General features: G+C 44.6%; 1 protein-coding gene across 1 annotated transcript; it reads left to right on the top strand.

The window, feature by feature from the left end:
• Positions 1-4,776: 4,776 nt before the first annotated feature.
• LOC144942654 (uncharacterized) lies at positions 4,777-15,174 on the top strand. The gene is made up of 5 exons (XM_078869452.1): positions 4,777-4,818; positions 7,026-8,198; positions 9,162-9,933; positions 13,087-13,586; positions 15,130-15,174. Exons 1-5 carry the CDS (start codon positions 4,777-4,779, stop codon positions 15,172-15,174), a joined length of 2,532 nt encoding a protein of 843 aa, XP_078725578.1.
• Positions 15,175-17,015: the final 1,841 nt, after the last annotated feature.

Below are 17,015 nucleotides of genomic sequence, written 5' to 3'. Positions count from 1 at the left end.
AGCTGACATTTTCCACACAGACTCGTTGTGCGAGACAATTAATGTTCGTGAAAAAAAATTCCCAAAATTTTACACTGTTTAGGCAAAACAAATTAAATATGTAATTACCAATTGCTTAATACTGGCAGACAATCATCTGACCCATAGGTGGCAGCCATCTCAAGCCAGAGGACGAGAAGAATCTAGCCGCCACGCATATAAAGGATTTATAGTGAAAAACTTTGTTTTTACGGGTTTACTTGTTTATTCACTTAATTTTTTTTATAATTTTTCTATATACTTTACCGAAAGAACCAAAGAATATGAATACACGTAGTACGAAGTAATGAAAAAACATCGCTTAGTGTGCCATCTAGTGGTTCATAACAAGCATTGTTCCTAGTTGAATTCGTATTGGACATAAACAATGTTGGGCAAGTTGGATCCTTGACAGTGTAATCAAACTGGGGTCTTAATTTCATTGACATAAAGTATATGAAGCCATCAGCGTTTTTTTTAAAAGCATTACATGCTGTTGATAAAAATGTGTTGCATATTTTTCCATATCATTTCTGAATGACCTGGACACCCTGCTTCCTAAAAAAAAGTCAAAGTCTATGGCCTAATAATTGTGCCTCCAGTTAAAATTTCTTACATTTGGCTATTACGTAGAAGCAGGGCAATGAACAATCCAAATAACTAAACATCTATTTCCAATCTGTGCAATTTGCTAAATATCACATATCGCAAAAATAGGTTAGAGCACTGCTCCCGAAATCCGTGGTAGTGGTGATTTAGAAATCTCCAAAGAAATTCCGGATTTCTGGATCTCTACCAGAAGCGGCGATGACCTCTTGGAATCTACGCCACACCGCGCACATTTTGTTTTGCGGATATATGGGTCAAACCTCCGCAGTGAAGGCGGATTTACAGGATCCGTGATATGTACTCCATATCAATGTGGATTAGGGCTGAACGATTAATCGATTTCAAATCGAAATTTGAAAAATGCGATTAGCAAATCGCAAAGGCTACGATTTTTTGCGCATCTGGCCCAGGGTTTAACTGTCGTGTCAATGGTTTGTCTGTGGTTTGTCAATTTATAAGCTATATAGTATATATGCTGGATATCAGTAAATAATGTTATATTGATTACAGAAAAGTCCTATTACTTTCTTATTGGAATTGGTTTATTTTATTATTATAACTTTTTTATTTATTAACTATTGTGCTATGTTGGATTGTTCTATTTCAATTAAAGCATTTTAATAAGTACATGTTGGATGCAATTAATATATTTTTCTCATCCTTGCATTTTAATATATAGAGCAGTTCATATTTTGATAATATCATGTGGTAATCTCCATCACATGTTTTAAATCTATTACACAGTCAATATTGAACTGAAGCTTGACTTAAAAAAATGTAATCGCAAATCAAATCGCAATATCTGTTAGAAAATTTTCAATTAGATATTTTCCCCAAATCGTTCATCCCTAATGTGGATTACTGAAGTTCTTCTGTATTGGCCACAGCAAACGGTTCAGTGACACCTGCTGTGCTTAGCGCTACTACATAGCGTAAACCAGTGCGTTGCAGGCAAGTTTTGGTGGCCGAAGGTGGTTTTGTGGTTAGTGGATCATCATCAGCTGCAGCAGCAGTGTCATAGTGGTCACTATATTCTCATATTAATAATCATAACTATCATCATTTATCATATTCAGTCATTTAAGTAACAAAGTCATTTGGCTTAGCAGTATTCTATACCAATACTTCTGCCGTGGCTGATCATTATTTTAATGCAGCTGGCTCACAGGAAATTGATTTTTCTAAGACGATGGTACTTTGCAAGCCTACTGGCTATCAACAAAGGGGCCGTCCATAAATGACGTCACGCACCTAGAGGGGGGAGGGGGGGGTCTGACATTTGTGACGATGCGTGACCAGGGGGGGGAGGAGGGGTTTGATAAATGTGACGTCACGTAAAAATGCGCAACTTTAAATAAATATTAATCAAATAGAATTGTTATAACACAAATTTAATTATTAACTATTTGATTATTTAAATTTACTAAGGTCACATTTTATTTATTCCATGAAGGAGCATTTTGCTTCTCCATGGGAGAATGGAGAAGCATACATTTTGTAACATTTTTGAATAGTTGTTATTAAACATTTTTATTCTAATGATTCTACCAGGGCTTTTCATTGTTATAATTGTACTCTCCATTTTGCTTCGCTCTACTACAAAGTTTAAAGTATTTTTTTTATAGTTATAACTACTTTTAATATTTTATTATTATAAGATAATTTCAATATAATATTCTGAACATCTGCAGTTTTAGTTAGACGTTGAATATTTTCAAGTGAATGTTATGCTAAATTTCAGCTTTCCAACGCCTCCTTTTTAAAACGTGTTTTCTCCTACAACATCAGAGTGCAGCGCCACATTAAATACGCACTACAATGACAATAGTTAAGTGATTTGAAGCAAGTTTTATTTTCAAAATGGATATATGGTTTTAGGGGGAGGGGCAGAGCTTTGTGACGTCATTTTTGAGGGGGGTCTGCCTTTTTGTGACGCCGTATGACGAGGGGGGGGGGTAAATATTGGCCAAAATCGCGGGACGTCATTTATGGACGGCAGCAAAGATTCGTTCATGAAGCCAGCCATATTGGCAGACACAGACACAATTTCAATCAAGAAGATGGTTATAAGCTCAGCAATCATTGGAAAGATGTCATCAACCACTTTGGGTCATGACGTGATATGTGTTTTCTTGTCAACCTCCACCGTCAGCAGTGTGGGTGTGTGGAGTGAGGTGCAAGGCTTTGATTGGTGTAAACCTACTGACGGTGTCGGAGTCTTCTCTTACATTAACATTAGCTGCCCCGCCCATCTCTAAACCTTTATAAACAGCTCTATGATTGGTGTAGACCTTCTGCCGGAGCTTTCTCCTACATTACCATTAGCCTTTTTTAACAGCTTGCCTTTAGACTAGAGGCTAACCTCCCTGTTCCTGATGACGACCGCTTGTGTTGCGATGGAAACGTGATATTTTTTATCACTTTATTTATTATTTTTTCGATCTACGTGACTTTACCGAAAGAACCATAGAATATAGTATCTATACTGTACCTTGGTTGAGCAAGGAGAAACACTCATAATAATCTTACAATTATTTTGATATAGTGTCGTTCATACAAATTACACCTCACAATTGCCGTAGATCCACAGAAAAGCTGGAATGCTGCCAAGCTGAGAGCAGGCACCGACAATTAGTTTGCATTTCTTTATATATTAAAATGGTTTCAGCTAATTAATGAGTGTTTATACATGTGGGAGCAATCTGGAGCACCTGGTGGAAACTTTCTTACGCGTGGACTTACATACCTCAAACAAAACAGATTTCAGTCTACACTTGCTGTACTGCATTCTGCTGGCAAGCCAGAGTATTGCACCTTGTTGCCCACATGAAGGGAAGTTGAGCAACATTTTATCATGTTTGATCCACTAACCCTCGCCTTTTATTTAGCACATCAAATTTTCAAAATTTATGGGGTGATAATAATTGATTTTCTACTTTTGAGTGCAAATAAAAGTGTTTGCATTGAAAAACTTGCTTTTAACCGAATTTATTTTACCTTGAAAACTATATTTAAGGTCTATTTTATTTTACCAGGTAAGGCCCACGAGAGCTATATAGCTGTTTTTCAGAAGCGACCTGGCCACAAATGAGAGGCCAATTAAGTGGTTTATTATGTGGAAATTTATAGCAGCCAAATACTCGAAGGACATGTTTCTAAATGTGGAGTAAAAACCCCACACGATAATGGGGAGAAAACGCAAACTCCAAATACAGTATACAGGCGTGAGGGTCAGCATAAAACCCACAACCTCCTGCATACAAAAGATGTTAACTGTTAAGAGCAGCATCACTATAACCCTTAACGCCGAATAACAAATCACCCTGACTTGGAACGCGCGCCTTTCATTGGTCAGAGGCTCCCCAACATCCACTATAATTGGACAATATGTTCCCCGAATAGCTGCGCACAACCATCCGTGATTTAAGAGGGGGGGGGGGGGTAAAATGTGGGAGTATTAATTATAAAAAATTAAGTAAAATAACACGAATAGGACCAGGATCGGCAGGACCTGGACCAGTCTTTTTTTAATGAAACATTTAATTGTTACGCAAAACAAGTCTGGGTAGAAAATTTCGGCTTGTTAGGCTTCGTAAATCCGAATATATTAAGCATCAAAGATTTGAAAGAATATAAACAGACGAGGCAAGTCCAATAAAAGTGTGTAAAAAACATGTTTAATGTAAATACATAAATTTGATGAAACAAAGTAGTTGTACTTACGTGCCCGTGCTTAATTTGAGTTTCGATGATTTACCTTCTAAAAAAATTGGCCATATCTTGCACCCCCAGAAAGGGCATCTCACACCCCAACGGGGTGCGTGAACCCCGGGATAAGAGCCACTGGTCTAAGTAAAGCAAGAAAGAGAGAACTGCAGTTGAGTTTCACTAGATTAAACAAGCCAGATTTATAACCAACGCAATATAAGGCAAGCGTCACATTTGCGAGAAACGTTTCTGAGAGTTATGACTATATTTTAATCAATGTCCATTCATCAATACTAAACGCAAATATTAGAAACATTTCCATATTAGTTCATGCTGCACCACGGTTTTAATTTGCAGTGAAAGGGGGTCCACACGAGTCGGCCTGGTAAGGGAACTTTATTGTTCCAACAGAACTAATAGGAACACGTGTAGGGCACGAACATGGTTGTGACGACCAGCCTTCCCTTCCCTAGAGACCACCGGGTTCGACTTCCACCCTCTTATGCAGGATAACCTCTTTCCAATTCTCCTCTTTCCCATAAATCTATATCTTTTAGTGGTATTCCTCCAATCCCCTATCCCCCTTTTCGCACTTTCATTGCAAACACCCTTCATTAATTATTTCTATAGGCGTGGTCCATTGTCCTTACTGTGTTCCCTGATGCACTCTACTGATCTGTTCTTACATGTTAATATTTTCCTTGGGGAGCACCTGCATTCCATGTATATACATCAGCTATGCAAATATAATACTGACTTACACGGAAACGTTTTCCACTTCGTAAACCAGGTCACCATTGCAAATAAGTCTTCTTGAATAAATTGACTCTCCAATCATGAAATAATGAAAAGAGGGAAGGTGTTTGTAGCCATTGCATATGTAATATGATGCTTGTTGATGTTTATACTGTCTTTTCACAGCCTCGACTGAACAAACAACAGACAACACCACTACAGAATTGACAACAACCCCTCCGCCGGCAACCACAACAAAGGAAGTCACCACCTTATCGACATCAACAGAACAATCCACCACAACTGCACCTACAACAGCCACTTCAGAATTGACAACTACCACTCCGCAGGCAACCACAACAAAGGAAGACACCACCCTATCGACTTCAACAGAACAATCCACCACAACTGCACCTACAACAGCCACTTCAGAATTGACAACTACCACTCCGCAGGCAACAACAACAAAGGAAGTCACCACCCTATCGACATTAACAGAACAATCCACCACAACTGCACCTACAACACAGACAGCCACTACAGAATTGATAACTACCACGCCACAGGCAACCACAACAAAGGAAGGCACCACCCAATCGACATCAACAGAACAATCCACCACAACTGCACCTACAACAGCCACTTCAGAATTGACAACTACAACTCCGCAGGCAACCACAACAAAGGAAGTCACCACCCTATTGACATCAACAGAACAATCCACAATAACTGTACCAACAACACAGACAGCCACTACAGAATTGACAACTACCACTAAGCAGGCAACCACAACAAAGGAAGGCACCACCCAATCGACATCAACAGAACAATCTACCACAACTGCACCTACAACAGCCACTTCAAAATTGACAACTACCCCTCCGCAGGCAACCACAACAAAGGAAGTCACCACCCTATCGACATCAACAGAACAATCCACCACAACTGCACCTACAACAGCCACTTCAGAATTGACAACTACCACTCCGCAGGCAACCACAACAAAGGAAGTCACCACCCTATCGACTTCAACAGAACAATCCACCACAACTGCACCTACAACAGCCACTTCAGAATTGACAACTACCACTCCGCAGGCAACAACAACAAAGGAAGTCACCACCCTATCGACATTAACAGAACAATCCACCACAACTGCACCTACAACACAGACAGCCACTACAGAATTGACAACTACCACGCCACAGGCAACCACAACAAAGGAAGGCACCACCCAATCGACATCAACAGAACAATCCACCACAACTGCACCTACAACAGCCACTTCAGAATTGACAACTACCACTCCGCAGGCAACTACAACTAAGGAAGTTACCACCCTATCGACATCAACAGAACAATCCACCACAACTGCACCTACAACAGCCACTTCAGAATTGACAACTACAACTCTGCAGGCAACCACAACAAAGGAAGTCACCACCCTATCGACATCAACAGAACAATCCACCATAACTGCACCAAGAACACAGACAGACTCTATAGAATTGACAACTACCACTCCGCAGGCAACCACAACAAAGGAAGGCACCACCCAATCGACATCAACAGAACAATCCACCACAACTGCACCTACAACAGAAACTTCAGAATTGACAACTACCACTCCGCAGGCAACTGCAACTAAGGAAGTCACCACCCTATCGACATCAACAGAACAATCCACCACAACTGCACCTACAACAGCCACTTCAGAATTGACAACTACCACTCCGCAGGCAACCACAACAAAGGAAGGCACCACCCAATCGACATCAACAGAACAATCCACCACAACTGCACCTACAACAGCCACTTCAGAATTGACAACTACCACTCAGCAGGCAACTACAACTAAGGAAGTCACCACCCTATCGACATCAACAGAACAATCCACCATAACTGCACCAACAACACAGACAGCCACTACAGAATTGACAACTACCACTCCGCAGGCAACCACAACAAAGGAAGGCACCACCCAATCGACATCAACAGAACAATCCACCACAACTGCACCTACAACAACCACTTCAGAATTGACAACAACCCCTCCGCCGGCAACCACAACAAAGGAAGTCACCACCTTATCGACATCAACAGAACAATCCACCACAACTGCACCTACAACAGCCACTTCAGAATTGACAACTACCACTCCGCAGGCAACCACAACAAAGGAAGACACCACCCTATCGACTTCAACAGAACAATCCACCACAACTGCACCTACAACAGCCACTTCAGAATTGACAACTACCACTCCGCAGGCAACAACAACAAAGGAAGTCACCACCCTATCGACATTAACAGAACAATCCACCACAACTGCACCTACAACACAGACAGCCACTACAGAATTGACAACTACCACGCCACAGGCAACCACAACAAAGGAAGGCACCACCCAATCGACATCAACAGAACAATCCACCACAACTGCACCTACAACAGCCACTTCAGAATTGACAACTACAACTCCGCAGGCAACCACAACAAAGGAAGTCACCACCCTATCGACATCAACAAAACAATCCACCATAACTGTACCAACAACACAGACAGCCACTACAGAATTGACAACTACCACTAAGCAGGCAACCACAACAAAGGAAGGCACCACCCAATCGACATCAACAGAACAATCTACCACAACTGCACCTACAACAGCCACTTCAAAATTGACAACTACCCCTCCGCAGGCAACCACAACAAAGGAAGTCACCACCCTATCGACATCAACAGAACAATCCACCACAACTGCACCTACAACAGCCACTTCAGAATTGACAACTACCACTCCGCAGGCAACCACAACAAAGGAAGTCACCACCCTATCGACTTCAACAGAACAATCCACCACAACTGCACCTACAACAGCCACTTCAGAATTGACAACTACCACTCCGCAGGCAACAACAACAAAGGAAGTCACCACCCTATCGACATTAACAGAACAATCCACCACAACTGCACCTACAACACAGACAGCCACTACAGAATTGACAACTACCACGCCACAGGCAACCACAACAAAGGAAGGCACCACCCAATCGACATCAACAGAACAATCCACCACAACTGCACCTACAACAGCCACTTCAGAATTGACAACTACCACTCCGCAGGCAACTACAACTAAGGAAGTTACCACCCTATCGACATCAACAGAACAATCCACCACAACTGCACCTACAACAGCCACTTCAGAATTGACAACTACAACTCCGCAGGCAACCACAACAAAGGAAGTCACCACCCTATCGACATCAACAGAACAATCCACCATAACTGCACCAACAACACAGACAGACTCTACAGAATTGACAACTACCACTCCGCAGGCAACCACAACAAAGGAAGGCACCACCCAATCGACATCAACAGAACAATCCACCACAACTGCACCTACAACAGCAACTTCAGAATTGACAACTACCACTCCGCAGGCAACTGCAACTAAGGAAGTCACCACCCTATCGACATCAACAGAACAATCCACCACAACTGCACCTACAACAGCCACTTCAGAATTGACAACTACCACTCCGCAGGCAACCACAACAAAGGATGTCACCACCCTATCGACATCAACAGAACAATCCACCACAACTGCACCTACAACAGCCACTTCAGAATTGACAACTACCACTCCGCAGGCAACCACAACAAAGGAAGTCACCACCCTATCGACTTCAACAGAACAATCCACCACAACTGCACCTACAACAGCCACTTCAGAATTGACAACTACCACTCCGCAGGCAACCACAACAAACGAAGTCACCACCCTTTCAACTTCAACAGAAAAATCCACCACAACTGCACCTACAACACAGACAGCCACTACAGAATTGACATCTACCACGCCACAGGCAACCACAAGAAAGGAAGTCACCACCCTATCGACGTCAACAGAACGATCCACCACAACTGCACCAATAACACAGACAGTCAATACAGAATTGACAACGACCACTCCACAGGCAACCACAACAAAGGAAGTCACCACTCTATCGACTTCAACAGAACAATCCACCACAACTGCACCTACAACAGCCACTTCAGAATTGACATCTACCACTCCGCAGGCAACTACAACAAAGGAAGTCACCACACTATCGACATTAACAGAACAATCCACCACAACTGCACCTACAACACAGACAGCCACTACAGAATTGACAACTACCACGCCACAGGCAACCACAACAAAGGAAGGCACCACCCAATCGACATCAACAGAACAATCCACCACAACTGCACCTACAACAGCCACTTCAGAATTGACAACTACAACTCCGCAGGCAACCACAACAAAGGAAGTCACCACCCTATCGACATCAACAAAACAATCCACCATAACTGTACCAACAACACAGACAGCCACTACAGAATTGACAACTACCACTAAGCAGGCAACCACAACAAAGGAAGGCACCACCCAATCGACATCAACAGAACAATCTACCACAACTGCACCTACAACAGCCACTTCAAAATTGACAACTACCCCTCCGCAGGCAACCACAACAAAGGAAGTCACCACCCTATCGACATCAACAGAACAATCCACCACAACTGCACCTACAACAGCCACTTCAGAATTGACAACTACCACTCCGCAGGCAACCACAACAAAGGAAGTCACCACCCTATCGACTTCAACAGAACAATCCACCACAACTGCACCTACAACAGCCACTTCAGAATTGACAACTACCACTCCGCAGGCAACAACAACAAAGGAAGTCACCACCCTATCGACATTAACAGAACAATCCACCACAACTGCACCTACAACACAGACAGCCACTACAGAATTGACAACTACCACGCCAAAGGCAACCACAACAAAGGAAGGCACCACCCAATCGACATCAACAGAACAATCCACCACAACTGCACCTACAACAGCCACTTCAGAATTGACAACTACCACTCCGCAGGCAACTACAACTAAGGAAGTTACCACCCTATCGACATCAACAGAACAATCCACCACAACTGCACCTACAACAGCCACTTCAGAATTGACAACTACAACTCCGCAGGCAACCACAACAAAGGAAGTCACCACCCTATCGACATCAACAGAACAATCCACCATAACTGCACCAACAACACAGACAGACTCTACAGAATTGACAACTACCACTCCGCAGGCAACCACAACAAAGGAAGGCACCACCCAATCGACATCAACAGAACAATCCACCACAACTGCACCTACAACAGCAACTTCAGAATTGACAACTACCACTCCGCAGGCAACTGCAACTAAGGAAGTCACCACCCTATCGACATCAACAGAACAATCCACCACAACTGCACCTACAACAGCCACTTCAGAATTGACAACTACCACTCCGCAGGCAACCACAACAAAGGATGTCACCACCCTATCGACATCAACAGAACAATCCACCACAACTGCACCTACAACAGCCACTTCAGAATTGACAACTACCACTCCGCAGGCAACCACAACAAAGGAAGTCACCACCCTATCGACTTCAACAGAACAATCCACCACAACTGCACCTACAACAGCCACTTCAGAATTGACAACTACCACTCCGCAGGCAACCACAACAAACGAAGTCACCACCCTTTCAACTTCAACAGAAAAATCCACCACAACTGCACCTACAACACAGACAGCCACTACAGAATTGACATCTACCACGCCACAGGCAACCACAACAAAGGAAGTCACCACCCTATCGACGTCAACAGAACGATCCACCACAACTGCACCAATAACACAGACAGTCAATACAGAATTGACAACGACCACTCCACAGGCAACCACAACAAAGGAAGTCACCACTCTATCGACTTCAACAGAACAATCCACCACAACTGCACATACAACACAGACAGCCACTACAGAATTGACATCTACCACTCCGCAGGCAACTACAACAAAGGAAGTCACCACACTATTGACTTCAACAGCACAATCCACCACAACTGCACCTACAATAGCCACTTCAGAATTTAAAACTACCACTCCCCAGGCAACAACAACTAAGGAAGTCACCACCCTATCGACTTCAACAGCACAATCCACCACAACTGCACCGACAACAGCCACTTCAGAATTGACAACGACAATTCCACAAGCAACTACAACAAAGGAAGTCGCCACACTATCAACTTCAAAAGCACAATCCACCACAACTGCACCTACAACAGCCACTACAGAATTGACATCTACCACTCCGCAGGCAACCACATCAAAGGAAGGCACCACCCTATCAACTTCAACAGAACAATCCACCACAACTGCACCGACAACACAGACAGCCACTACAGAATTGACAACTACAACTCCGCAGGCAACCACAACAAAGGAAGTCACCACCCTATCAACTTCAACAGAACAATCCAACACAACTTCACCTACAACACAGACAGCCACTACAGAATTGACAACTACAACTCCGCAGGCAACCACAACAAAGGAAGTCACCACCCTATCAACTTCAACAGAACAATCCACCACAACTGCACCTACAACAGCCACTTCAGAATTGACAACTACCACTCCGCAGGCAACCACAACAAAGGAAGTCACAACCCTATTAACTTCAACAACACAATCCACCACAACTGCACCTACAACACAGACAGCCACGACAGAATTAACAACTACCACTCCGCAGGCAACCACAACAAAGGAAGTCACCACCCAATCGACGTCAACAGAACAATCCTCCAAAACTGCACCAACAACACAGACAGCCACTACAGAATTAACAACTACCACTCAGCAGGGAACCACAACAAAGGAAGTCACCACCCTATCGACGTCAACAGAACAATCCACCACAACTGCACCAATAACACAGACAGTCAATACAGAATTGACAACGACCACTCCACAGGCAACCACAACAAAGGAAGTCACCCCTCTATCGACTTCAACAGAACAATCCACCACAACTGCACCTACAACAGCCACTTCAGAATTGACAACTACCACTCCGCAGGCAACCACAACAAAGGAAGTCACAACCCTATCAACTTCAACAGCACAATCCACCACAACTGCACCTACAACACAGACAGCCACGACAGAATTAACAACTACCACTCCGCAGGCAACCACAACAAAGGAAGTCACCACCCTTTCAACTTCAACAGAAAAATCCACCACAACTGCACCTACAACACAGACAGCCACTACAGAATTGACAACTACAACTCCGCAGGCAACTACAACTAAGGAAGTCACCACCCAATCGACTTCAACAGAACAATCCTCCAAAACTGCACCAACAACACAGACAGCCACTACAGAATTAACAACTACCACTCAGCAGGGAACCACAACAAAGGAAGTCACCACCCTATCGATGTCAACAAAACAATCCACCACAACTGCACCAATAACACAGACAGTCAATACAGAATTGACATCGACCACTCCACAGGCAACCACAACAAAGGAATTCACCACTCTATCGACTTCAACAGAACAATCCACCACAACTGCACATACAACACAGACAGCCACTACAGAATTGACATCTACCACTCCGCAGGCAACCACAACTAAGGAAGTCACCACCCTATCGACTTCAACAGCACAATCCACCACAACTGCACCTACAACAGCCACTTCAGAATTGACAACAACCACTCCACAGGCAACTACAACAAAGGAAGTCACCACCATATCGACTTCAACAGCACAATCCACCACAACTGCACCTACAACAGCCACTACAGAATTGACATCTACCACTCCGCAGGCAACCGCAACAAAGGAAGTCACCACCCTATCGACTTCAACAGCACAATCCACCACAACTGCACCTACAACAGCCACTTCAGAATTTACGTCTACCACTCCCCAGGCAACCACAACTAAGGAAGTCACCACCCTATCGACTTCAACAGCACAATCCACCACAACTGCACCTACAATAGCCACTACAGAATTGACAACTACCACTCCGCAGGCAACCACAACAAAGGAAGTCACCACCCTATCAACTTCAACAGCACAATCCACATCAACTGCACCTACAACAGCCACTACAGAATTGACAACGACCACTCCGCAGGCAACCACAACAAAGGAAGTCACCACCCTATCGACTTCAACAGCACAATCCACCACAAATGCACCTACAACAGCCACTTCAGAATTGACAACTACCACTCCACAGGAAACTACAACAAAGGAAGTCACCACCATATCGACTTCAACAGCACAATCCACCACAACTGCACCTACAACAGCCACTACAGAATTGACAACTACCACTCCAAAGGCAACTACAACACAGGAAGTCACCACCATATCGACTTTAACAGCACAATCCACCACAACTGCACCTACAACACCCACTTCAGAATTGACAACTACAACTCCACAGGCAACTACAACAAAGGAAGTCACCACCCTATCAACTTCAACAGCACAATCCACCACAACTGAACCTACAACAACCACTACAGAATTGACAACTACCACTCCGCAGGCAACCACAACAAAGGAAGTCACCACCCTATCGACTTCAACAGCACAATCCACAACAACTGCACCTACAACAGCCACATTAGAATTGACAACTACCACTCCGCAGGCAACCACCTCAAAGGAAGTCACCACCCTATCAACTTCAATAGCACAATCCACCACAACTGCACCTACAACAGCCACTACAGAATTGACTTCTACCACTCCGCAGGCAACCACAACAAAGGAAGTCACCACCCAATCGACTTCAACAGCACAATCCACCAAAACTGCACCGATAACAGCCACTTCAGAATTGACAACTAAAACTCCGCAGGCAACTACAACAAAGGAAGTCACCACCCTACCGACTTCAACAGCCCAATCCACCACAACTGTACCTACAACAGCCACTACAGAATTGACATCTAGCACTCCGCAGGCAACCACAACAAAGGAAGTCACCACCCTATCGACTTCAACAGCAGAATCCACCACAACTGCACCTACAACAGCCACTTCAGAATTGACAACTACCACTCCGCAGGTAACCACAACAAAGGAAGTCACCACCCTATCAACTTCAACAGCACAATCCACCACAACTGTACCTACAACAGCCACTTCAGAATTGACAACTACCACTCCGCAGGTAACCACAACAAAGGAAGTCACCACCCTATCAACTTCAACAGCACAATCCACCACAACTGCACCTACAACAGCCACTACAGAATTGACATCTACCACTCCGCAGGCAACCACACCTAAGGATGTCACAACACTATCGACTTCAACAGCACAATCCACCACAACTGAACCGACAACAGCCACTTCAGAATTGACAACTACCACTCCGCAGGCAACTACAACTAAGGAAGTCACCACCCTATCGACTTTAACAGCACAATCCACCACGACAAAGGAAGTGACCACCCTATCAACTTCAACAGCACAATCCACCACAACTGCACCTACAATAGCCACTACAGAATTGACAACGTCCACTCCGCAGGCAACCACAACAAAGGAATTCACCACCCTATCAACTTCAACAGCACAATCCACCACAACTGCACCTACAATAGCCACTTCAGAATTGACAACTACCACTCCACAGGCAACTACAACAAAGGAAGTCACCACCATATCGACTTCAACAGCACAATCCACCAAAACTGCACCTACAACAGCCACTACAGAATTGACATCTACCACTCCGCAGGCAACCGCAACAAAGGAAGTCACCACCCTATCGACTTCAACAGCACAATCCACCACAACTGCACCTACAACAGCCACTTCAGAATTGACAACTACCACTCCGCAGGCAACTACAACTAAGGAAGTCACCACCCTATCAACTTCAACAGCACAATCCACCACAACTGTACCTACAACAGCCACTTCAGAATTGACAACTACCACTCCGCAGGTAACCACAACAAAGGAAGTCACCACCCTATCAACTTCAACAGCACAATCCACCACAACTGCACCTACAACAGCCACTACAGAATTGACATCTACCACTCCGCAGGCAACCACACCTAAGGATGTCACAACACTATCGACTTCAACAGCACAATCTACCACAACTGAACCGACAACAGCCACTTCAGAATTGACAACTACCACTCCGCAGGCAACTACAACTAAGGAAGTCACCACCCTATCGACTTTAACAGCACAATCCACCACAACAAAGGAAGTGACCACCCTATCAACTTCAACAGCACAATCCACCACAACTGCACCTACAACAGGCACTTCAGAATTGACAACGTCCACTCCGCAGGCAACCACAACAAAGGAAGTCACCACCCTATCAACTTCAACAGCACAATCCACCACAACTGCACCTACAACAGGGACTTCAGAATTGACAACTACCACTCCGCAGGCAACCACAACAAAGGAAGTCACCACCCTATCAACTTCAACAGCACAATCCACCACAACTGCACCTACAACAGCCACTACAGAATTGACATCTAGCACACCGCAGGCAACTACAACAAAGGAAGTCACCACCCTATCGACTTCAACAGCACAATCCACCACAACCGCACCTACAATAGCCACTTCAGAATTGACAACTACCTCCCCGCAGGCAATCACAGCAAAGGAAGTCACCACCCTATCAACTTCAACAGCACAATCCACCACAACTACACCTACAACAGCCACTACAGAATTGACATCTACCACTCCGCAGGCAACCACAACAAAGGAAGTCACCGCCCTATCGACTTCAACAGCACAATCCACCACAACTGCACCTACAACAGCCACTACAGAATTGACATCTACCACTCCGCAGGCAACCACAACAAAGGAAGTCACCACCCTATCGACTTCAACAGCACAATCCACCACCACTGCACCTACAACAGCCACTTCAGAATTGACAACTACCACTCCGCAGGCAACCACAACAAAGGAAGTCACCACCCTATCAACTTCAACAGCACAATCCACATCAACTGCACCTACAACAGCCACTACAGAATTGACAACGACCACTCCGCAGGCAACCACAACAAAGGAAGTCACCACCCTATCGACTTCAACAGCACAATCCACCACAACTGCACCTACAACAGCCACTTCACAATTGACAACTACTACTCCACAGGCAACCGCAACAAAGGAAGTCACCACCCTATCGACTTCAACAGCACAATCCACCACAACTGCACCTACAACAGCAACTTCAGAATTGACGTCTACCACTCCGCAGGCAACCACAACAAAGGAAGTCACCACCCTATCAACTTCAACAGCACAATCCACATCAACTGCACCTACAACAGCCACTACAGAATTGACAACAACCACTCCGCAGGCAACCACAACAAAGGAAGTCACCACCCTATCGACTTCAACAGCACAATCCACCACAACTGCACCTACAACAGCCACTTCAGAATTGACAACTACCACTCCACAGGCAACCGCAACAAAGGAAGTCACCACCCTATCGACTTCAACAGCACAATCCACCACAACTGCACCTACAACAGCCACTTCAGAATTGACAACTACCACTCCAAAGGCAACTACAACACAGGAAGTCACCACCATATCGACTTCAACAGCACAATCCACCACAATTGCCCCTACAACACCCACTTCAGAATTGACAACTACAACTCCGCAGGCAACTACAACAAAGGAAGTCACCACCCTATCGACTTCAACAGCACAATCCACCACAACCGCACCTACAAAAGCCACTTCAGAATTGACAATTACCACTCCGCAGGCAACCACAACAAAGGAAGTCACCACCCTATCGACTTCAACAGCACAATCCACCACAACCGCACCTACAAAAGCCACTTCAGAATTGACAACTACCACTCCGCAGGCAACCACAACAAAGGAAGTCACCACCCTATCGACTTCAACAGCACAATCCACCACAACCGCACCTACAAAAGCCACTTCAGAATTGACAACTACC

The sequence above is a fragment of the Lampetra fluviatilis genome, chromosome 28 (genome assembly GCF_964198595.1).
Source record: "Lampetra fluviatilis chromosome 28, kcLamFluv1.1, whole genome shotgun sequence".
NCBI classification, from domain to species: domain Eukaryota; kingdom Metazoa; phylum Chordata; class Hyperoartia; order Petromyzontiformes; family Petromyzontidae; genus Lampetra; species Lampetra fluviatilis.
The sequence above is the reverse complement of the archived record's forward strand: the minus strand, read 5'-3'. Positions and strand labels throughout refer to the sequence as shown.

Coding starts and splice junctions, on each gene's coding strand:
- LOC144942654 (XM_078869452.1), top strand. CDS start 4,777: ATGGTTGTGACGACCAGCCTTCCCTTCCCTAGAGACCACCGG. Junction 8,199..9,161: donor TGACAACTACCACTCCGCAG/GCAACTACAACT, acceptor ACCACTCCGCAG/GCAACTACAACAAAGGAAGT. Junction 9,934..13,086: donor GGCAACCACAACAAAGGAAG/GCACCACCCAAT, acceptor CAACTTCAACAG/CACAATCCACATCAACTGCA.